The 22656-nt window shown below is 41.8% G+C and overlaps 1 protein-coding gene across 1 annotated transcript in view; it reads left to right on the top strand.

Moving 5' to 3' along the window:
- Positions 1-22656, top strand: part of LOC108572995 (dual specificity protein phosphatase 10) — a 100911-nt gene that overhangs the window by 21229 nt on the left and 57026 nt on the right. Inside the window, exon 3 of the mRNA XM_017935342.1 lies at positions 12985-13920. Coding sequence (XP_017790831.1) covers positions 12985-13920 — 936 coding nt within the window. The remainder of the gene's footprint in view (positions 1-12984; positions 13921-22656) is intronic.

Below are 22656 nucleotides of genomic sequence, written 5' to 3'. Positions count from 1 at the left end.
ATGAATCTTCTTTATTTTTGATACGCGAGGAAGGCACGTCGCTATGCAATCAATCAAACAAAACAAACATAGACAAGATGCTGAGAAAAAAAAAACGTATCAGCGTCACCCATACTAAACAGATGGTTACTATGTTATTTCTATATATATATTTATATTAATCTGTCTCAGTATGTTGATTATTTTTGCCATTACTATTACACAGACACATACTCATTTCTCTTTATAATCCAACAACTATTAAACTTTTATTCCTGGTTGGTATGATGTCACTTTCATCACTCGATAGTACTCGATGCGATTCAAGTTCGATGTTAGATGAATTAGAAACAATTTCAGATCGGCGAGCCTTGGTAATCAAATCCGTAATTAACAATTGCGTTTGGTTTTTGATTGAAAGTGAAATCGTGTTGAAGGAATGTAGTTATTATTACTAAATAACGAGACGTGAGTAGGGTTGCGCTAAGTACCCTCACGGTATTAGCACGATCTTTATTGAAATGGACTGTCGGCGTTGGAGGTCCGTACCTGACTGGCCTCCTGACACCTCGCTTTTTCTTATTAACTTTTGGCTATCTGTAAATCGTACCTGATTGGTTAACCCGTCGCATCGGTGTTAACCAATCAGGTAATTTCTTTCCGAGTCGCTGCGTGTCCCTTGCGCCCTTGGCGCGCTTTTTCGGGGACCGCAGTGCGACTTGGCGGGGAAGGTTTTTCCCCTGACGTCATTTGGCGACACAGCTGAGTTTCCTCCAGGGCAAGTACTCGTGACCTGCCGGTCCGGGCCTCGTACGGCGGACCTTTCGGAAACCCTTGGTTTATGATGCGGCAATTTGCTATTGAGGCCGTCGGAGAAAGTTTCTACGCGGACATGCATTGTCGAATTTCTAGAAATTAAATAAGCTGAAAACGGTTTCTTGAAAAATAGCTTTTCAAGCGCGCACGTCATAAACCGTGCTGGTAGTCTGCTCACCAAATGTTTTCCAAATGTAGCTGGTCGCTACAGTGTAAATGAAGTACCGTGTAAATCGGGGGATAGGTGTAGTGTTCCCTCTACAATAATTTCGATTCACAAGTCTTACAATTTCCCCCAGAATTATTCTCAATATTTTGAAATCTCTTTCCTATCTCAGAATTGTGCGTTTAAACGTGCACAATAATAAGAAACTTGCTCTCGTCTTGTCATTTTTTCCATGAGAAAAATTTGGAAGTCGTTTCAGGCCGTTTAAATCTTCACCCACCACCGTATCTAAAGAAGATAACTAACTAGCCCACCCTCCACAATAATTTCTCTTCACAATCATCATTTCAAGCTCACAATTTTCCCCACAATTATCTCAATATTCCCAAACCTCTCTTCTCTCAGAATCACGTCCATAGTATCTCTGAAACACAGAACGATCCGTGGTGCAAATTCGTTAAACGAAAATTCCCCGGGAAATCGCCACAAAGTTGATTCTAGCGAATTTCAGGGGTGAACGTCCTGCGGAACGCGTACGATTAAATGGTCGACCACCTGGCGCGTTTATTTTCGCGATATCGCCGCGTTATCAATGGAAAATTCGTCATTGATCCTTCCGAAAAGAAAAGAAAAAGAGAGAAAAGGAAGCCCTCTGGCTGAGCCAGAGCGGAGAGCAAGCGGCGAGTACGCGCGCGTGAGTGGCGAGAGGTGACTCATTGGCTGGCTCTCAGTCACGTGTACGTGTCTCCACGTGTACGTGACTGCATACGTACTTACCGTGTACGTACATACGCAGTTGTGTATGCAGTAACAGAGAGTAGAGGCTCGATTTACAGTGCCGTATACAAGCATCAAGCTCACTCGAGTTCGTCTGAAAAAAACGCTGAATTCCAGGTACTGTCGATAAAAGCTTATCGTTTAGTGATCTGACATAATCGACGGATCGAAGGTTTCCCTTATCGTCGGCTCTCGGCCCGAGGTGAATCACTTCTACTTTCGAGTTGATCGACTCTGATCGACAGTTGTTTAGCAGTAAGATATGCTCCAACTCGTTATCGCTTTTCAACAATTCTTCTTTTTTCTTTCCCTTGCTCGGCGCAATTTTCGAGCTTTTCGAGATTTGAGATTTTTGCGATTTTGCTTTAGACACTGTGTCGCACTTTCTTTAGCAATAGAATGGAAGTGAATTTAGGTGTGTTAAATGAAGAACTTGGAAATTAGGTACGGTTATTTCTTTATTCCAACAAAAGTTATCGTACATTTGAAAGGAAGGAGCTTGATAATTTCTGTAACTTAAACTGAAAGTAAGGATGTACAGTACTTAGAACACAATCGTTTATTTATCCAGAGATTATTTTTTTTTTTAAATGGAACAATTTGGTTTCAAAATTACTCGTTTTGAATGGTAAACTAGACAGATTCAATTTCCGTTCGATAAGCGAACCCAGATAACACGACAAAATCTGGAAACATGGAAGATTAAGAATTCTCCTTTAAGTGTTGCACAATTTGAAAAAATGATTTCTCATCGGGAGGATGAAAAGTTGGCTATCGCTGTATGAATTAAATGGTGAAACTATGGTGTATAAAGAAGAAATTTACAGGAAGACATAAGTACTCGAAACGTAGGATAGTTGACGGAACAGAATTAGCCAACCGTCGGTGTCTATACGGTTCGAGTATTTGTTTATCCGAAACGGAGTACATACGAGTCTATTAATACTTAGCTGAGGCAGACACGCTAAGTAGCTACTAATTTTTGCCCCACGTATGCGAGAAGAAAAGAAGAAAAAAGAAAATACACCAGCCCACGTTTCAGACGAAAGCTATTATAATTCGTATTCGCGTGGCTTACAGTCGAGACTTTGCCGAACAGTTTGCCAATTTCTCGTCTCCTTTCGCTCGTACGGCGAAAGTGAAGATTGATTATTAAGATGTTGGAGCAGAGATGCGAGTAGAGGATAGAATTGGACGAGCTTTTCGATCCACGAGCTTCGAACGTTAGAAAGATGATTAATGATAGTCAGGTCGTTGACCCCGTCGCGTGTTTTCGTCACAGGAAGCTTAACAGGCGCGTGCTACCGAAATACCGAGTCATTGTTCCCCCGGTCACCGCGTAGAAACTGGTTCTTTGCTTTGGAAACTGCTTGGACACTGGGTAGATATAACCTGTTCGAAAAAACTGATAAAAACTAGCTTTGTGATGTTAAACCTTTTCCGTTGATAAAGTCTAGTGTTGCTAATCGCGACTGTTTCTTGATATAGCGGACACCCTGTATATTTAAAAGAGTTGACGAAAAACGTTGCGTTCGAAAAGTGATTAAAAGTAGCCTTAAGGCATTAAACTTTCTCCGTTGAAAATTCTACCGTGTTAATTGCGACTGTTTCTTAATATATCGGACACCCTGTGTATTCAAAATAGCTGCCAAGAAAACGTTGCGTTCGGAAAGTGATCAAAAGTAGCCTTAAGGTATTAAACTTTCTCCGTTGAAGAATTTGAGAATTCTAATTGTGATCGTTGTCCTACCATAGAGAACTCCCTGTATATTTAAAAGGGCTGCCAAGAAAACGTTGCGTTCGGAAAGTGATCAAAAGTAGCCTTAAGGTATTAAACTTTCTCCGTTGAAGAATTTGAGAATACTCGTTGTGACTATTGTCCTAACATAGAGAACACCCTATATACTTAAAATGGCTACCAAGAGAACGTTGCGTTCGAAAAGTGATCAAAAGTAGCCTTAAGGTATTAAACTTTCTCCGTTGAAGAATTTGAGAATTCTAATTGTGATCGTTGTCCTACCATAGAGAACACCCTGTATATTTAAAATGGCTGCCAAGAAAACGTTGCGTTCGGAAAGTGATCAAAAGTAGCCTTACGGTATTAAACTTTCTCCGTTGAAGAATTTGAGAATTCTAATTGTGATCGTTGTCCTACCATAGAGGACACCCTGTATATTTAAAATGACTGACGAAAAAGCATCGTGTTCAGAAAATGATAAAAAGTAGCCCCGATATATGAAACTTCTTCCGCTGAAAATTCTCGAATGTGAATCACAAATGTTCCAGTAATATACTGGACACCCTGTATATTTAGAATGGCTCCCAAAACATACAAAACTCGACCCAAAATTCTGAACCTCGCTAAAGTCAATAAAATTCCTCCGAGAAAATGGAGAAAATCGTAAAAAAGAAATTTTGCAAAAATTCCGATCGACGCAACAATCGCTCGATCCTCGAAAGAACAATTGCCCGCTTCCTCAGCGTACGTACCTGCTCGGTCGTCACGGCGTGCGCGCGAGCGAGTACCTCGACATGTCCTCCCGATGGTTCGTACGCTCACTCACTCACACCGTCGAACCAAACTTCGTATAATGACGCGTTGTACACGTGTACGTATATAGAGGTACACATCGCACGCAACGCAGAGTCCGGGCCGTGGCCTCGCGTCGCTAGTACTCGTAGATCGCGATCGGGCGTTCCGTGGGGACGAGCCGCTCAGTCTCAGCTCGTCGGCCGCCGTGAACGGATCTATCGAGCACGCTCGGTCGATCACACGGGCAGCATCGTGTTTACTTCCGGCCCCTATCGTGGTAGCAGAGCGCAACCGGAAATGTTGACGAAACGAGGCAGGCACGGGGGACGTCGTACCCGCGTGCCAACGCTCTCCTGAACAACGCCAAACGAAGCTTCCTCGTTTCTTCAGGAATAACCCTTCTTCTCTTTTTCATCCACTCCTCCCTTCTTCTCTATCTTCTATTCCTTCCTCTCTGTCGTTTTCTCCTCCCCTTTTCAATTCGTTCTATCGTTTCTCCTTCTTCTGTAAATTATTCCCACTTCTATCCCCATTCTCTCACCCTCTCGGTCCTTCTTCCTCCTCCTCCTCGAGAGAGGAGACCCGGGGACGAAATTGAAAACGTGGGGTTCGTCGGTGAGGACACAGTGACGATGGTTCCATGTGGTCGCACGTGGATTATCCTAGGCTGTTATCTAGCAAAGGAGTGAACAGGCCTGGAATCAACGACGACGACGACGGTGTGTCACCGGCACGGCTCCGTGAGGCGGCTGTTGGTTTCGTCGTAAAGGCGAACCGGTTCGACCGATCGGGAAAGGTAGGTGCCTCTGACGAACTCGAGCGCGGAACGGCCACGTTCGCCCCTATTTTTTCCCTTCGTTTCGAACCGACTGTGCTACTGACTGCTCTCCTGTGTTTATGTTTCTTGTAACTGCCGATGAATGTGCGATATGTACATCGCGAGAGGTCGATGATACGAGAGACGATGACAAGAGTGTTGTAGTTTTGGTGTTTCTTCGGGTCGTTCGTTGATTGAGAATGTTCCAATCGTGAAGAATATTTGTCGAAGCTATGTACATATATATGTATATAAAAGGGTTGTTTGATGGTTATCTGGATACTAGATCGGTGCAATTAACCGAGTAATCAGGAGCGTGGATACAAGTGAGATCATTGGTGAACCGGCTGTGTGAGATCATTCTGAAGCAGCGTTAGGTTACCTCCGACGCTCAGCGAGTAGTATGCTTCTTCCGCGAGGCTTAGGAGGACACGCTGACGTGTTTGCTATTGCGAAGCAACGTTAGTTGCGTGGTTTTTTTCCGTCGGTTTTCTTTGCCGGTGAGTGAGTGGAGGAGGAATTCGGAGGCTGTTTTCCCCGGTGAATCGACGATGAAAGTGTGAAAAGGTCGAGGAGAGTCGATTTCACCTGTGCTTTGCTGGAGAGAATGCTTTGTGGCACGATTATCGACACCTTTTTTTTTCACGAATGGTCGAGAATGTGTCGGATTAATCGATGTAGTTTTTCGGGAGGTTTAAAAGGTGATGATTGGTGGAACGAGGGGAATCCTTTTCATAGGCGAACAATCGATAGCACCGCGTCATTAGACGTAACGAAGACAAACTTTCTTGACGATCGTCAACCTTACCTGCTGTCGAACTGTGGGAATAGTTGCACTTGGAATTATTCTTTGGAATAATGGATACTAATGAAATACTAGGAAGCCTTTCAAGAAGCCTGGAGTAACTCCTGGAGAATCTTAAGCTTGTTGACATTCTTCCGAGACTTGTTAGAGCGATGACTAAATATTGGAAATTCCTCGACTATCGTTCGTTTATTCCACCGAGATGGAATAAACGATTTTCTTGTAAACCTGCTCAATCAAAATATCGATTCTATAGTCAAAATCTTCCATTTTTTATTTCTTATTGCCACGAAAATGAATATTCAGAGAGTGTCGATAAATTCTCGCGGAATTCTGGAGAATTCCAACGTTACTCCTAAAGCTACTCAACCGGGGACCTAATACTGTCATTAGAATCTCCTTTCAGACACCATTATATAGTTCCCAATTTCCCTGACAGGGACCTAATACTGTCATTAGAATCTCCTTTCAGACACCATTATATAGTTCCCAATTTCCCTGAAAATAGATACACCATCGAGTGTCGAGAAATCAGAAGAATTCCAAATTCTACTCGATTCTCTTCCAAAGCTACTCAATCCAGGATTCAATACTCTTCCAAACACCATTCTATGGTTCCCAATTTCCCTGAAAATAGATACACCATCGAGTGTCGAGAAATCAGAAAAATTCCAAATTCTACTCGATTCTCTTCCAAAGCTACTCAATCCAGGATTCAATACTCTTCCAAACACCATTCTGTGGTTCCCAATTTCTCAGAAAATAAATATCCCATCGAGTGTCGAAAAATCAGAAGAATTCCAAATTCTGTTCCATTCTCTTCCAAATCTACTCAATCATGGACCTAATACTATTCAGGATTCAATACTCTTCCAAACACCATTCTGTGGTTCCCAATTTCTCAGAAAATAAATATCCCGTCGAGTGTCGAAAAATCAGAAGAATTCCAAATTCTGTTCGATTCTCTTCCAAATCTACTCAATCATGGACCTAATACTATCGTTATAATCCTCTTCCAGACACCATTCTATAGTTCCCCATTTCCCAGAAAATAAATATCCCATGGAGTGTCGAAAAATCAGAAGAATTCCAAATCCAAATTCTCGGGACCCAATACTCTTTCAAACACCATTCTACACTTCCCCATTTCCCCCAAAATAAGTATCCCACGGAGTGTCAAGAAATTCCCACGAAAATCTGAAGAATTCCAGCTCCACCCGATTCTCTCCGAAAGCTACTCGATCGGGGAGCGAATTCCATGTTCGAAAAGCTCTCGCACCAGCGTCCACGGGCATTCACAGTCTCCCGCAGTGGCTGCGGCTCGCGTAAGCGAGAGGAGCCGCGGAACAGAGGCAGCAGGTGCTGGCGCTACACCTGTCCGCAGGCCGAGAGAGCTTGGGCCCAGGTTGCGCGCTCGCCTCGCCGCTCCAAGCGTCGAATTCCACGGCGTTTACTCATTCCAAACAACGAACCCGAAGACTCGTCGGGGCCGGGAGGACGAGTGAAACTCCGTGGCGGCGCTGCTGGCTACGGCGGTACCGAACCGACGGAGAAAGAGAGTGAAAGAGGGACCGGGCCAGAGCAGCCTCCTCACCTTCTAATATTAGTCGGCTGACTCACTACGATTCGATCCTGCGGCGTCGACGCGACGCACGGCGTCGTTAGAGTCCGTTGCCACGGCATTGACACGAAACCTGACTGTGCGTAACGTCCAACTGGCGAGTTCACGCGGAAAAACTTGTTGATTTCCAGGCGAATTCTTTTCGGTGGAAGAAAAAAATGTCACCGATGTGCGTTGAATTTTGTTGATTAGATGGTACTAGCAGAGGTTCTTTGGCGAGGGTGTAAGGACCTTTGGATGGAGAGGTTGGAAGGATAAGTTTGACTATGTTTGACGATGTTTGTAATGTACGAAAGTGAGATCTAATTATGAAATTATCTCTCGATGATGCAGACCGAAGAGTGTGCTTTTTGTTGATGATTTTTGGGATGTGAATGTAAGGACCTTTAAATGGAGAGGTTGGAAGGATAAGTTTGACTATGTTTGACGATGTTTGTAATGTACGAAAGTGAGATCTAACTATGAAATTGTCTCTCGATGATGTAGATCGAAGAATCTGCTTTTTGTTGATGGTTTCTTTTTCAAGGATCATTGTATGAAGAGGTTGGAAGGTAAGTTTGACAGTGTTTGACGACGATTCGATCACATTTTCAGGCTACCAAAGAACGAGATCTAGTTATAGGTTTAAATTCAGAACGATTTCTCTCCGGTATAAATAATCTCTCGATAATGATTGCACAAACCAGTGGATAAACATACAGATGTTTGTCCACGGTATGCGGTGACTCATATAATCCTGAAACCGGTGAACGTATGTAGAAGGTGATCGAGCCCTCCTCATCTTCATAAATCAGTGTCTACCCTTTATCTATCTTCCATTTGCTCTGCGCGAAGCTCAAACAAGCTCCAACACGGTACACATCCCTCGTACAGATCTCACAATCTCGTCTGATCGGTGTATAAAGCAAGATCAACAGTCTCCTTGGCGCTAGCGTTGCGAAACACCGATAACAGGCTGCAATTGCCCCCATAAAATCGGAAAATAAAGATCCACGTTGCAGTTAATCTCTCAGCGTCGTGCAGTTAACTCGACAACCACAGCCTCCAGCACACAGTACGTCTGTTGCATCTTGGTTTTCGCGCCAAAGACAGCTCGATAAACAGACGCGAACTTCGCACGTCGAATGATCCCGATCCTAAAATTATCGATGCACGGCTCCGACGATGTTTTAACACGCGGGTCTCTTCGCGATTTTAAGGTGGATAAAAGCAGCAGAAAGGGCGACGAAGGATCGTTGAAACATCACGTAACGTCTAAGTTAGGCTAGGCCCCTGGTGCACCGTCTCTTTCGTAACGTTTGCAGGATCATTGGTCGTCGTCCAACTTCCAAATTAGAACAGCTTGGTCTGTCATTCGCTCGACAATGCCGCGATAGATCTGGCAAATTTGTCCAGGATGCCTCGCGATAGGATTTAGTAGAGCCTCTGTGTGTGTGGTTTCGTTTGGAAGCTAGGAATGATTTCGATGTTTATCCTCGATTTCTGTCAGGTAGAGATTTACATGATCACTCTCGTCTCGTCTGAAATTTCTCAGGAAAGAAGAAGTATATGTCCTTTCCCGTTTCATTCAGTGTTTTCTATTATTCTATAAACGTACACCGGTGTGTGAAGAGTATGGCTTTATCGCGACACGTGCCCACCGTGAGCGCAACAACCGTAACAACGCGCTAGTCCCCCGCTTTAGAGCGACACTTAATCCTTTATCAGGCGCGAGTAACTGGCATCGAGGCGAACGATTGACTAGATTAACCTTGGAGGATGTCGTTCATAAGCGAACCTGAAATAATGGCCGCGACTCGGGTTGCATAATAATCGACGCCGCGGCGTGGTTCGTTCGAGAGTGAAAGCACGTTCTCGCCGATGCGAGTCGGCCCGCATTAGAATCGTTCCCGCTCTCGCGACACCGTTACGAACCCGCTTCGTAATCTCCGCTACGTGTACACCGGTGGATAACGCGACGGAACTCCGTCGTGTTTTTCGTCGTGTAAAATGTCGACGAAACGAAGAGGATTTTTCTTTTATTTTGGAATGATTGGGAAGAGGAATTGAAGGTAGAGATGGAGGGATCTAAATAGAGATGGAGTCCATTTTGGAGAACAGAAGCTTTTGCCTCGAGAAATTTAATAAGATATTAAATGCCATATTTTGAATTTCAATGAATAATTTTTTACCCTTTTAATCCTATGAGTCGATCTGAGTCGATTTAAATCGATTTGAGCCGATTTGAGACGATTTGAGTTGGTTTGAGCCTGTTTGAGTCGATCTGAATCGATTTCAGCCGATCTGAGTCGATCTGAATCGATTTCAATCGATCTGAGTCGATTTGATTTAAGGCGATTCGAATCGATTTAAGTCAATTTGAGGCGATTCGAATCGATTTGAGTCGATCTGAATCGATTTAAATCGATCTGAGTCGATTTGAGTCGATCTGAGCCGATTTGAGTCGATTCGAATTACGCGTGAAGAATTTTTCAAGCCGATATCGGTCGATTATTCTTCGCCACTTTTTAAACGAGAATATTAAATCGTTATTCCGTAATCCCTTACATACAAAAAATTTCATTTAAAGATCTCAAAAACTGTGACGACCAGAAGTTAATAAATCAAATCTACACAGGAGTCTCACACCAGGATTAAAGGGGTTAATTAAACCTCGAACGAAACAAAGAAAGCACACTCACAAAAAAACCTAGAATTCCTAGAAACACCGAGTGAACAGAAAGAAAGAAACCCCAGGAAAAAAAAAAAGTACTCTATTGAGTAACCAAGAGAAGCGAGATGCTCTAACGAGCCGAGATTAGATAAATCTCAGAAGAAAGACAGGCAATTACGGTGGGAATTATTGAAGAAACTTAAGTACACGTTAAATATCATTTATTACACTCCCTCTCTTCAACTCTACAATAAAATCTAAAGGCAATCTTATCTAAGTAGATTGCAGTTAGAAATCACAAAAAAAAAAAAAAAGAAGATAATTCCTCCGATTGTTACTTCGATAATTAACAAACACCACTTCGTCCAGTTTAGATATAATATCAATTGTACACACGACTGCTAATACAAACAGACGTATATATGAAAAATGGAGAAAAGAAAAAGAAGAGCAATTCTTCGTCACTGGTTGGTGTTACCATTCATCTAGAGCCAGTCCACGTCGTTTCCCTCGTTCAGACGTAGATAATGATTGCCGCGTAGAGCACCTGTGCAATCCGTGGAATATTTCGGTCGACGTGATCTGCGTAAAGCGACCGCAAATACGGGGGAATGTATTTCGGTGGGTTGACTCATCGGTTGCCTTCGTATCGCTATTTAAAAGCAAAGCCGATCGTCGCCGCGGTTCCCCGATGTATCGGATCCAGTTATTTACCTTAGCCTCGCGAGATAACTCCTCGAACGATTTAACACGCCGCGGAGCTGCCAAGACTCGCTTCTGGTATCATTAAACATTGTCTCGAAACCTGACTTCTCTTCTTCTTCTCTCCTGTCTCTTCGTTGCACTTGGTCACTTACTTCGCCAACTCTGTTCTATTGTTTCCACTTTCTTTTCGGTGAATCATTGTAACACTCTCTCTGCGCCTCTGTGTGTGCGTGCGTGTGTATATCTATCTGCGAAGTGTGGCTATTATTAATCTTGTGCATTTGGACGGTAGCTCTGGCTTATTTTTGCTCCATCGAGCGCAGAATTTAGAACTTCTAGCGGGGAGGGGTCGCGAGATAATAATTCTATTCTTTTAGTATCGCGAGTGGAGATACAGGAGGTTTATACGCTGGTTTAATTTTATTTTATTGCAGTTTGCAAATTTCTTTTTAATTCAAAATAGCGTCTAGTTAGCTGCGATATGTTGAAAATATTTTCGTTTTGTTTGAATTATTCCGAACGTTTGAGGCAAACTGACGACCACCGACGGACGGGTCAGCGTGGCGAGGCTGTTTTAATTTTGACACAAGCGTATGTAAACGGGGGGATACGTGTTGCAATGAAAACCCGAGAAATCTGTTCTCGGAGCGTGAGTTCGTTAATCCGTATCTCTCGTATCTCCCGCGAAACTTTCCTCGCCACGTTTCACTCGTAAATTGACAGAGTTAACGAGGAGATAGAACGGCAGTGCGCGGCGCGTGTGTGCACGCCGCTTTATCTCGGTTCATGGAAGCCTAGCAATAAGGAAGCGCGAGATTTCATAAGGCATAGAGGAACAGGGCAACTGACTCACTGATTAGGCCTTGCACCCGCTAAGTATCGAGATTCGTGCATGGTTCTCTCAACGATCGCTTTTCTATGCAGGGTCAAGAGGTCGCGCTGCCATTCGTCGCGAGGTATCGTTGACCCACGCGTTAGATCCACTACGGGTTGCTTGTGATATAACGCTGCGAGATCTATCAAGTGGAATTTGACGAATATGAGACGTAGCGTTGATACGGGGAAGCTTTTGATTATTGTTTCATTTGGGGCGAGGAGATCTCTTTTCGTTTTTGGATTTCTCGATTTTTCTAGACTTCGAGAAGGCTCCGTTTATTAATTTGCAATGTGCAGAGCCTGCCAGTCCTTTGTTGTACTTCCCCGATTGCAGGAAAAAATTCCAAACCCAAGCTCCATCCCCAAAATGCAACCCTTTCTAACTTTTTTAAAGTCTCCATTTATTAATTTACAGTGCAAAGTGCTCATCCGTCTTTTCTTAACATTTCTTTCATTGCTGCTCGAACCAAAAAATCGAACCATCCCCTAAAATTCAACCCTGAATCACCAGTTCCCTTTGAGAATTCCTCGTAATTTTGTAATTACGAGAAAATTCCAAACCCAAGCTCCATCCCCAAAATGCAACCCTTTCTAACTTTTTTAAAGTCTCCATTTATTAATTTACAGTGCAAAGTGCTCATCAGTCTTTTCTTACATTTCTTTCATTGCTGATCTACCATCGAAAAATCGTCAATTGTATTAAAAAAAAATCGAACCATCCCCCAAAATTCAACCCTGAATCACCAGTTCCCTTTGAGAATTCCTCGTAATTTTGTAATTACGAGAAAATTCCAAACTCAAGCTCCATCCCCAAAATGCAACACCCTCTAACATATCAGTCTTCGTTTATTAATTTACAATGTGAAGAATCCATCAGTCTAAAATTCCTCATAATTCTCTAATTACAAAAAGAGTGAAAAAATTCCAAACCCAAGTTCCATCCCCAAAATGCAACACCCTCTAACATATCAGTCTCCGTTCATTAATTTACAATGCAAAATTTTCAATGCAGTATTTTCTCACATTCTCCAAATACTGCTCTATCACCACAAAACTCCTCACAATTCCCAAATCGCCGATTGAATTAAAGAAAAAAATCTCCATCCCCAAAAATGCAACCCTAAATCACGAATCCCCTCTGAACGCAAGCACGAAACCCCGCGGCACCTTGCAAACCACTCTAAAATACCCAGGAGAAGAGCACGTGACGTCTGACGACTCTCTTCTGATCCGCAGCGACATCGGGCTCGCGTCTCGATATAACCGCGACTGACGTCAACAAGCCCGCTCACCAGCTCCAACAACAACAGTATCATCATCATCATCATCATCAACAGCAGCACCAGCAGCAGCAGCAATCGTCCTCATCAATGTCTACTCTGGTGTGCTGTGAGCCGGTCTCGGCCGCGCGTTCCCGGGACAATCTCAAGCTGGTATTGAATCGTAGCCTGAGCGAGCCAGGTCCGCCAGCCAGCGCGTCCACCTTTCTGTCCTCGCCGACGTCCACCGTCTCGCCTAGCTCCTCGACTAGCAGCGGCGTCGATAGCTGTTTAGCAAGCGACGGTACCGAGTGCAGCTTGAACGCAAGCGGGACAAGCATCAGTGGATGCAGCAGCTCTAGCAGCGGTACCGACTGCGAGCTACCTCTCTCCGACGTTCATCGACACTACCATCATCTGCATCATCATCACCATTTCCATCAGCATCAGTTGTCCGCTTCGAAACGTTGCAAACTGGAGACTGTCAGCCTGCCAGCTAGCCCTTGCTCCGAGAACAACACGCTGCAGAAGCAGCTGGTACTTCAGAGAACGAAAACCATCACCGCTGACGAGTTGGCCGATCGTCTACTAGGACGTGATCATCCGAGCGGTGGTCCGGTGTTGTTGGACTGTCGTCCGTTTATCTTGTACAACGTGAATCATGTGAGAGGAGCAATCAACGTGAACTGTTCGGATCGGTTCAATCGAAGGAGGCTGCAATTGGGCAAAGCTAGCCTGGCCGATCTGGCTACGACCAGAGAGGGCAAGGAGCTGTTGCGCAGAAGACACTACAGAGAGGTGGTTGTCTACGATGATTGCACCGACGACGTCGATCGACTACCTGTGCAGCATCCTTTGTACCTTGTGCTGGTCGCGCTGTTGGAGGATAACAGGGAGCCCGCTCTTCTTTTGGGTGAGTGAAATTTTTCTTCTTCTTTTGTGTTTTTTTATTTCAGAGGCTTTGACACGTTCGCTGCTGTCGGGAAATTTTTGGGGAGATTCTGAGTGATTCTCTGGTAGGCGTAGAATCCTCGCGGTGATTGTCAATCTTATACAGATCGTATTATTTTCTTTGTCTTGGCGATGACCGACCGGTGCACGGTGGCTCTGTGTCGACAATGCTTCGACGATGGCAGCGAACGTGTTAATTCAATGGAATTTGTCGCGAAGAAGGTTTCTTATTGGGAAGATGAGATCGATTTCGCATTCGATCTTTGTTAATATTGTTTTATCGTGGCGATGATCAAATCGATACACTGTCGAGGCAGTGTGCGCGGTGATTCTGTGTCGACGGTGCTTCGACGATGGTAACGGACGTGTTAATTAAATGGAATTTGTCGCGAAGAAGGTTTCTTATAGGGAAAATGCGATCAATTTCGCATTTGGTATTTCTTAATATTTTTTTTATCGCGGCGATGATGAATGCATACGCTGTGAACAGTGTGCGCGGTGATTCTGTGTCGACAGTGCTTCGACGATGACAGAAAACGCGTTAATTGCGTGAAATTTGTCGCGAAGGAGATGAGATCGATTTCGTTAGTCACATTTCGCGACGTGTCTCCACCGACGTCTTAGAAATCGACACTTTTTCACCGGCAAGGATAGATACCGCCAAAGAAACTCTCTCGAGTTTATATTCGTTGTTTGTTGTTTATGTAAGATCACGTGGGAGCGGCTGACTTTCGGAAATAACGATGATGCTGTTTCTCCGTCGCGAAAGTCGCTTCTGCGCCTTTTCTCTCCCTTCCTGAAACGTCGAATCATCGCGCTCCGGCTTTTATTTGCGCGGGCTGTGCTAAAAATTTACGACTCGCGTACCTGTCTCCCCAGGAATTTCGCCAATATTACACACTTATCGCTCTTCCTTCTTGCGCAATAATTATTTCCAAGCGTTGTCAATTTCCAACAAAAAAAAAAATTCACACTCTAGCGACTCGAACGAGCTGCGAAGCCGGGAAAACTGAATGGAAAACGCGGAGGAAACGTGGGTGGGAAAGATTGCGTATCGACAGTGGCTCGTGCTCTTCTGCCTGTCCGAGGCTTCGAGTAACAGTACTCTGTACTCCACTAAACGCGTTTTCTCGCCTCGTTCCGTCGAGATACGCCGATACGTGCTCGTTTTACGGAATGCGGCTACCGGCGTGTACGAACCGCGATCCATTGACGGGACGTCGAGCATTCCGCGCGTCCACTCTGTCGTTGAACCCTGCTTCTTGCTCTGTTCGATTCATCCTTCATTTTCCTCGCCAATTTCGTCTTTTTTCACATTGAAATTTCACCTACGTTGTACGTGCATCTATCGCGACAAAAGTCTCACTTCGTTCGTGATTGTTTATCGGATTTAACCCTTTACACTCCTTTGTCGAGTGCGACTCGACGTCGGTTTTATTCACAGTCTCACTCGACATTTCTAAATTGCCTGTTTAAATATGTATTATATTTCGCAGTATTTTTTTTTACACTGAGATAAACAATATTACGTGTATATGACACTTTTTCAGTAACAAATAAAATTGTTAGAGAAAAAGAGGGCAGAAAGGACAGTGAAAATAATGCGGAGTTGTTGGAAAGAAAATTTTTCAAAAATTCCGAGTGTAAAGGGTTAAATCTCTTTTTGTTTTTTTTTTATAAGTTTAGTTGCGTCTAAGTTGCGTTTAATTTGCGATCGTTGGATTTCATTTCCATTCGATTTACACGGGAAAGAAGCATGCTTGTTGAAAAATTCGATAAAACGTGGAAGGAAAATCTGCCCTTGCTTTCTAATTTATGATCGCTTATCGGATTTAAATTAGACACTGAGAACGGAATGTATTCTTCTTCTGATAATTTCGCTGATTAATGCTCCGCTTAATTTACGTATTGCTAGATTTAATTTGAGTTACGTTGAAGAAAAGAAAAAAGGGACGTGCATCTTAAGAAAATTGACGAAGCGTAGAAGATAGAAAATGTTTCTCGTACTTTCTATCTACTGAATAAATAACACTCGTTCACTGGTACGTGTTTCCGAGATGAATCGAAAAGGCAGATAAAAAGCTGTACACTTGTCGAGCTGAGATACTTTATGTGAAATGATCACCTATCTTTAACTCATTAAGTAAAATTTTTCTATTTTACGCGTGGCAATTTTCCACGTTTAACGTTCGTTTGTTACTTGACCCTTTACCGTCGAGACGTGCCGTCTTTGGGGCGTACAAAATTGGAGTCTACGAAACTTCGGTTAGTTTAGACATGAGTATAGAACATTTCTGACAACTTTTCTTACCGGTTTACCCTTTATCACACATCTTTCTAAGGAACACTACAGAATAGAGTGGTTGGCGGCATTAATTTTATTTTAACACTTTGTTACCGACTGGGGAAATTTACCATTTCTACCATTCGCTACGAAAGATACTTTAGGCTCGTGTTTTATGCTACGAAATTTCATTGCAAAGTACTGTCAGATGTAGTAAACCATCGTTAATTTTCTTGGCACAGCTTTCTTTGCCTATTTTTTTCAAGGAATCTTTTCAGCAATTCTAGACGGTAGACTTTGCGGTCCTATGTCGACGTAAGAATTTTTGCCTTCGGATATCCTACAATGATAAACGATAACAAACCATTTTTTATGCGTTAATGTTGTACCGAAACTTAGTACTTCATAGGTAATATCACGCTGAAATATTGAAATACACTACCGGCCAAAAGTTTGGAATCACCGAGCATTGCAGTTTACAAAAAAATTTCCAGAAAATGGTCAGCGACTTTGAGAATTTTTTACCATTCGAATCAATTGATACGAGATAAATTGATAAATGTAGAATTGAGATAAACTTGAAATCTATAAAAAAGTAGCAAAAGTGGGAGGTGATTCGAAACTTTTGGCCGGTAGTGTATATAGGGAAACTACGCGTACTGCCCCGAGAGTGACCAAATTAGTGCAGAATAGACTGATTTGGACCGCAAATGGGTAACACTTAAAGCGCCGCAATATTTACGAGTGTTGTGGAATCATGCGCTTTTACAAAGTGAAATAAAATAACACCTGTAGAACAGAAAATTTCCATTGAAAAATTTTACGTAGTGCTTATTACAGGCACAGCGACGATTTTTAAGCCACTTGCTGTTCGAGAGATACAATATTCTTCTCTGCACAAACATGTAGAAACGCATTTACAGTCCACACATTACGCCTTGAAGCGGGTCCGGCGCTTAAAATATTAATACAACAGTGTCGAGTTCTAAATAGAATGGAAGAGAAGGAAAAAGGGACAGCCTCCGCCTCGACAGTAGAGCGTTAAATCCATGATTGACCAAATCGAATCGAGCGAAGACGCGCATCTCTCATGCATAACGTGTGTCGGTTAATCAAGAGCAGAGAGGCGTTGGTTGTCGTCACGAATTAGTCAATCGTCTAACGTTGATAACGCTCGTATTTTTCCATCTCAAGTGTTTTCCGCCTCTCCGTCTACGTTGTTTGTAACGCAACTCTAGCAGATCCTGATAAGAACGCCGTGTCTCCACTAGGTTCTCTCCTTCTCTCTCGAGTAGGTATGTAGTCTGGCTAGTCCGGAGTTAGAAGAATACGACGCAGATAGTAAGTGTGGCGTCGTTGAACGTGGTAAACATTCACGGTTCTAGTAAATTGCAGCCAGCCGCTTAGAACATGCGTCAGTGACGCACGCGTCATGAATGAAGCTTCGAGAGTCGCGGCGAATTTTCCACGATTAGACTCTCGCGTGCTGCTGCGCCGATCTTTTAGACGTGTTCGCAGAAGAGGTTGCTTGACGACACGAGATGAAATATGATTGAGTTGGGGGGCAATTGAGCTGTTGGTTTGTTCAATTTTTGGGAAGAATGAATTTTGCACGAGGGAAGATAAATTTGGGAAAATTTGGATCGAACAAGTATAGTTTGACGATCGTTTTTTAAATATGAAGGAGGTTTAATTTGTTAACTGAGGTCGTTCTTAAAATTGAATGCAATTTTTGTTCACTTTCGAAACACGAAAATTGTAAAATTGAGATTCAACGAGTATCAAATGCAGTTGATATCTAATCATTTTCGAAATATGAAGGAGGTTTGATTTTTTAACTGGGTTCGTTCTTAACCCTTTGTAGGACTGAGTGTCAAGTCGAAGTACTGATTACTTGTGCAACACGTAATTAGGTCACTATTTCAGGTTTTTTTTTTTAATTAAATTATATCAAAATTACATTTCTCTCGAATATAGTGCATGAGTTCATGGTCACTACTTCAGTTTTTTTTAATTTTTAATTAAATTATATGAAAATTAGATTTCTCTCGAATATAGTGCATGAGTTCACTGTCACTACTTCAGTTTTTTTTAATTTTTATTTAAATTATATGAAAATTAGATTTCTCTCGAATATAGTGCATGAGTTCATGGTCACTACTTGTCACTACTTCAGTTTTTTAAAATTTTTAATTAAATTATATGAAAATTAGATTTCTCTCGAATATAGTGCATGAGTTCATGGTCACTACTTCAGTTTTTTAAATTTTTAATTAAATTATATGAAAATTACATTTCTCTCGAATATTGTGCATGAGTTCATGGTCACTACTTCAGTTTTTTAAAATTTTTAATTAAATTATATGAAAATTAGATTTCTCTCGAATATAGTGCATGAGTTCACTGTCACTACTTCAGTTTTTTTTAATTTTTAATTAAATTATATGAAAATTAGATTTTCCTCAAATATAGTGCATGAGTTCACGGTCACTTCGATTATTTTTATATTTGTAAGAAGCTTAATTTGTTAACTGGGTTCGTTCTTTAGTCAGAAATTGAATCACTCCAAAGAGTGCCTAATTGAAAATTGGAAATTTTCTTGCTCGGTTATTTCATTTTGCTCTGTGCAATAAAAGTTGACTATTTGCCGATAAATGAAACGTATTTTAAATACTGATCAATAGAACGACGAGTTAAAAGGTTAAACCTACTACGGCGCAATTTAAAATTCAATGGAATAATGGGAACATATGGTGACAATTTAATCGTACTATAACACTTGAAACCGTCGATAAAAAGGTTAATAAAAACCACTTTGCTATTCATCCGACCACTTTCAAAGGACGCAGTGTTACAATTTCATTGAAACGCAATAAACGATAAAGAGAACTCGAAAATTTTATACGTGAACGCAAAAATCATCTCCCTCGTTTTCTATAATCTCGAAGAAAAACTGCTTCATTAGCATACTCCGTATTAACCCTGCGTTACACGCGTGCTGGCGCATACTCACACTATGCAAAGTGTAACTGTATTTTTCTTCTATATTTAACCCTTTCGCTGAGGCAAATTTTAACTCGCAACGTGGATAACCGATGCTAAATTTTTAACTACAACTGCAAAATTTCTTATTTTGGGTGTCGTTTTAAAATTCGCTCTGTTAAATTGAGATGAAAGTGTTTAAAGGATAAAATTAAATGTTGAATTAAAGTTGAAGTACGCAAAATATAAAATTAAGAAGTGCACCAAAAGGTTTCGTATTTTCAAAACGCCCACAGGCTTGAATAGTAACGAACGGGTTAACGACAAAATCCATTTCACGATACCATTCGCAATATTTCCAAACGAGGGCCAACAAATAAAGCAAAAAAGAAAAAGAATATTTTTTTTTAAATCCCCTTCATTAATTAAGGTGGAACATGCGTAAAGCCTGAAATTAAGCGTTAAATGTGTCGAAGCAAAATGGTTTATGAGTACTGCATGGAAAAATCGACATCGTAGAATATTGGTAGGTTTATGACACGTCCGATAAATATGGTTCGGGGATGCATGCGAACACCCCAGGTATAAAACTGCACACTGTCACCACGCTCCGTAAGCAGTTCTAATTGTGCGCCCTACCTCCAAGTTAAAACAGTTTCTGATGAAATCACTAGTCGCTGCGACAGCTATAAGTCATCCCAACGACCTAGCAAAAAAACTGTATAAAACCAGTCCGCCTCGCAGACTGCATAGGAAACACCCAAAGGATCTTCTATCCTAACGGCATCAAAGCCTCAACAGATGTTATCCACAGGGATAATTTCTACGTGTTAATTAACCAAACCCGATACTACAATTTACCGAATGTCCTTGCTGGACAAATTGTAAAGATTCTTGGAGAAAAAGAAAAAAAAAACATGTGTCTTGTCTACGTATCTTCTAAAATATAATTATTTACCTTACTCCACACGAGTTATTTATTTAATACAACCCCTCAACAAAATTAAAATAGAAATGCACCAAAACAAATGTTCAAAACGCCCATAGGCTTGAATAGTGACCAAAGGGTTAACAATAAAATCTGTTTCACGATACCATTCGCAATATTTCCAAACGAGGGCCAACAAATAAAGCAAAAAAGAAAAAGAATATATTTTTTTAAATCCCCTTCATTAAATTAAGGTGGAACATGCGTAAAGCCTGAAATTAAGCGTTAAATGTGTTGAAGCAAAATGGTTTATGAGTACTGCATGGAAAAATCGACATCGTAGAATATTGGTAGGTTTATGACACGTCCGATAAATATGGTTCGGGGATGCATGCGAACACCCCAGGTATAAAACTGCACACTGTCACCACGCTCCGTAAGCAGTTCTAATTGTGCGCCCTACCTCCAAGTTAAAACAGTTTCTGATGAAATCACTAGTCGCTGCGACAGCTATAAGTCATCCCAACGACCTAGCAAAAAAACTGTATAAAACCAGTCCGCCTCGCAGACTGCATAGGAAACACCCAAAGGATCTTCTATCCTAACGGCATCAAAGCCTCAACAGATGTTATCCACAGGGATAATTTCTACGTGTTGATTAACCAAACCCGATACTACAATTTACCGAATGTCCTTGCCGGACAAATTGTAAAGATTCTTGGAGAAAAAGAAAAAAAAAACATGTGTCTTGTCTACGTATCTTCTAAAATATAATTATTTACCTTACTCCACACGAGTTATTTATTTAATACAACCCCTCAACAAAATTAAAATAGAAATGCACCAAAACAAATGTTCAAAACGCCCATAGGCTTGAATAGTGACCAAAGGGTTAACAATAAAATCTGTTTCACGATACCATTCGCAATATTTCCAAACGGGGACCAACAAATAAACGAAAGAAAAGAAAAATTTAGTAAAACCGAACGGTTCACCGTGTGAAAGCCAGCCCTGTCCAGCTGTTGCGGCAGAATTTTGCAACTCCGTAGTGCAACCTGCGGCGCAACCAAAGGTGGGAGAATTTTTCGGCGGTGGTGGGGGCAACTTTGTTGCCAAAAGTGACGGCGCGTGTACCGAGCTCTGTGTCGCTCTGTTATAACGCGCTGCGAGTGCGCTTGCTAGAGCCGTTTGGCAAACGGAATCAGGGACGGCAGCCCGGTGGCATAGTGTAGTGCGCAAATTCTGGCCGACTATTCGCGGCGTCATCTCCGACATGAGTCATTCCTATGAATAGATCCCCACCTTTTGCCGCGGTGACTTCGGCCCGTTCGTCGCCTTTTCTCGCTCCCCCCTCCTCATCTGTATCACTCACTGTCCTTCTCTCTCTCTGTTGCTCGTCGGTTAGGCACGACTCGTTTCTCACCTGTGACGCCGTTACATATGGGCAATTTTCAAGAGTTTTTTTTTTTGACAACTTTTTTTTTACTGATTTATTATTGAACTTTTTTTTCTTGAGAATTTTGGGAACTCTTTTTTCGGGTTATTATTTTGAGGCCTACTTGGAGGATATTTTGGGTGGATTTGGGGGATTAGACGGAGGTTGTTTTCTATATTTGCTGGGTTTGAGGCATATGGTGCTTGGGAGAATTTTTGGTGTTCGAAGATTCTTAGGTTTCTCTGGAGAATTTGAATTTATTTTGTAAGTTGCAATTGATGCTATTTAAATTTTTTGGAAATTAGGGAAATTGACGCTATTTAAATTTTCTAAAAATTAGGAAAAGTGACGCTATTTAAATTTTCTAAAAATTAGGAAAAGTGACGCTATTTAAATTTTCTAAAAATCAGGAAAAGTTACGCTATTTAAATTCTCCAAAAATTAGGAAAAGTGACGCTATTTAAATTTTCTAAAAATTAGGAAAAGTGACGCTATTTAAATTTTCTAAAAATTAGGAAAAGTGACGCTATTTAAATTTTCTAAAAATTAGGAAAAGTGACGCTATTTAAATTTTCTAAAAATTAGGAAAAGTGACGCTATTTAAATTTTCTAAAAATTAGGAAAAGTGACGCTATTTAAATTTTCTAAAAATTAGGAAAAGTGACGCTATTTAAATTTTCTAAAAATTAGGAAAAGTGACGCTATTTAAATTTTCTAAAACGGCACGGAACGATCTCCTCTCGAAGGTCTCACTTAGTCATCGTCTATATTTTCGGCGGCTCATTTTTTCTCGTCTCGTCATCCTCGAGGACGTTTTTTTCTTTCTTTCTTCCCTCTCGCCGACCCACGCGTCGAGGAATTTCGGAAAAGGCCACGTGAAAATCGCGGAGAACGCGTTCGAAACGATAGACAAAGAACGAAATCGGGCTGTTGCTTATCGAAATGTCGTTTATCGCCGGTTGGCGATTAAAAGGCCTTCGCGGACGCGCATGCACGGTATAAGTACAGGCAGGTAACGTTCTTCCTTTTTTTTCGTTGCAACGGATCGAAGGAAAGCGCTCGTATTCGC

Source organism: Habropoda laboriosa, unplaced genomic scaffold (assembly GCF_001263275.1).
Source record: "Habropoda laboriosa isolate 0110345459 unplaced genomic scaffold, ASM126327v1 scaffold102, whole genome shotgun sequence".
Classification (NCBI taxonomy): Eukaryota; Metazoa; Arthropoda; class Insecta; order Hymenoptera; family Apidae; genus Habropoda; species Habropoda laboriosa.
Note: the sequence above shows the minus strand (reverse complement) of the source record. Positions and strands in the feature narration are given on the sequence as shown.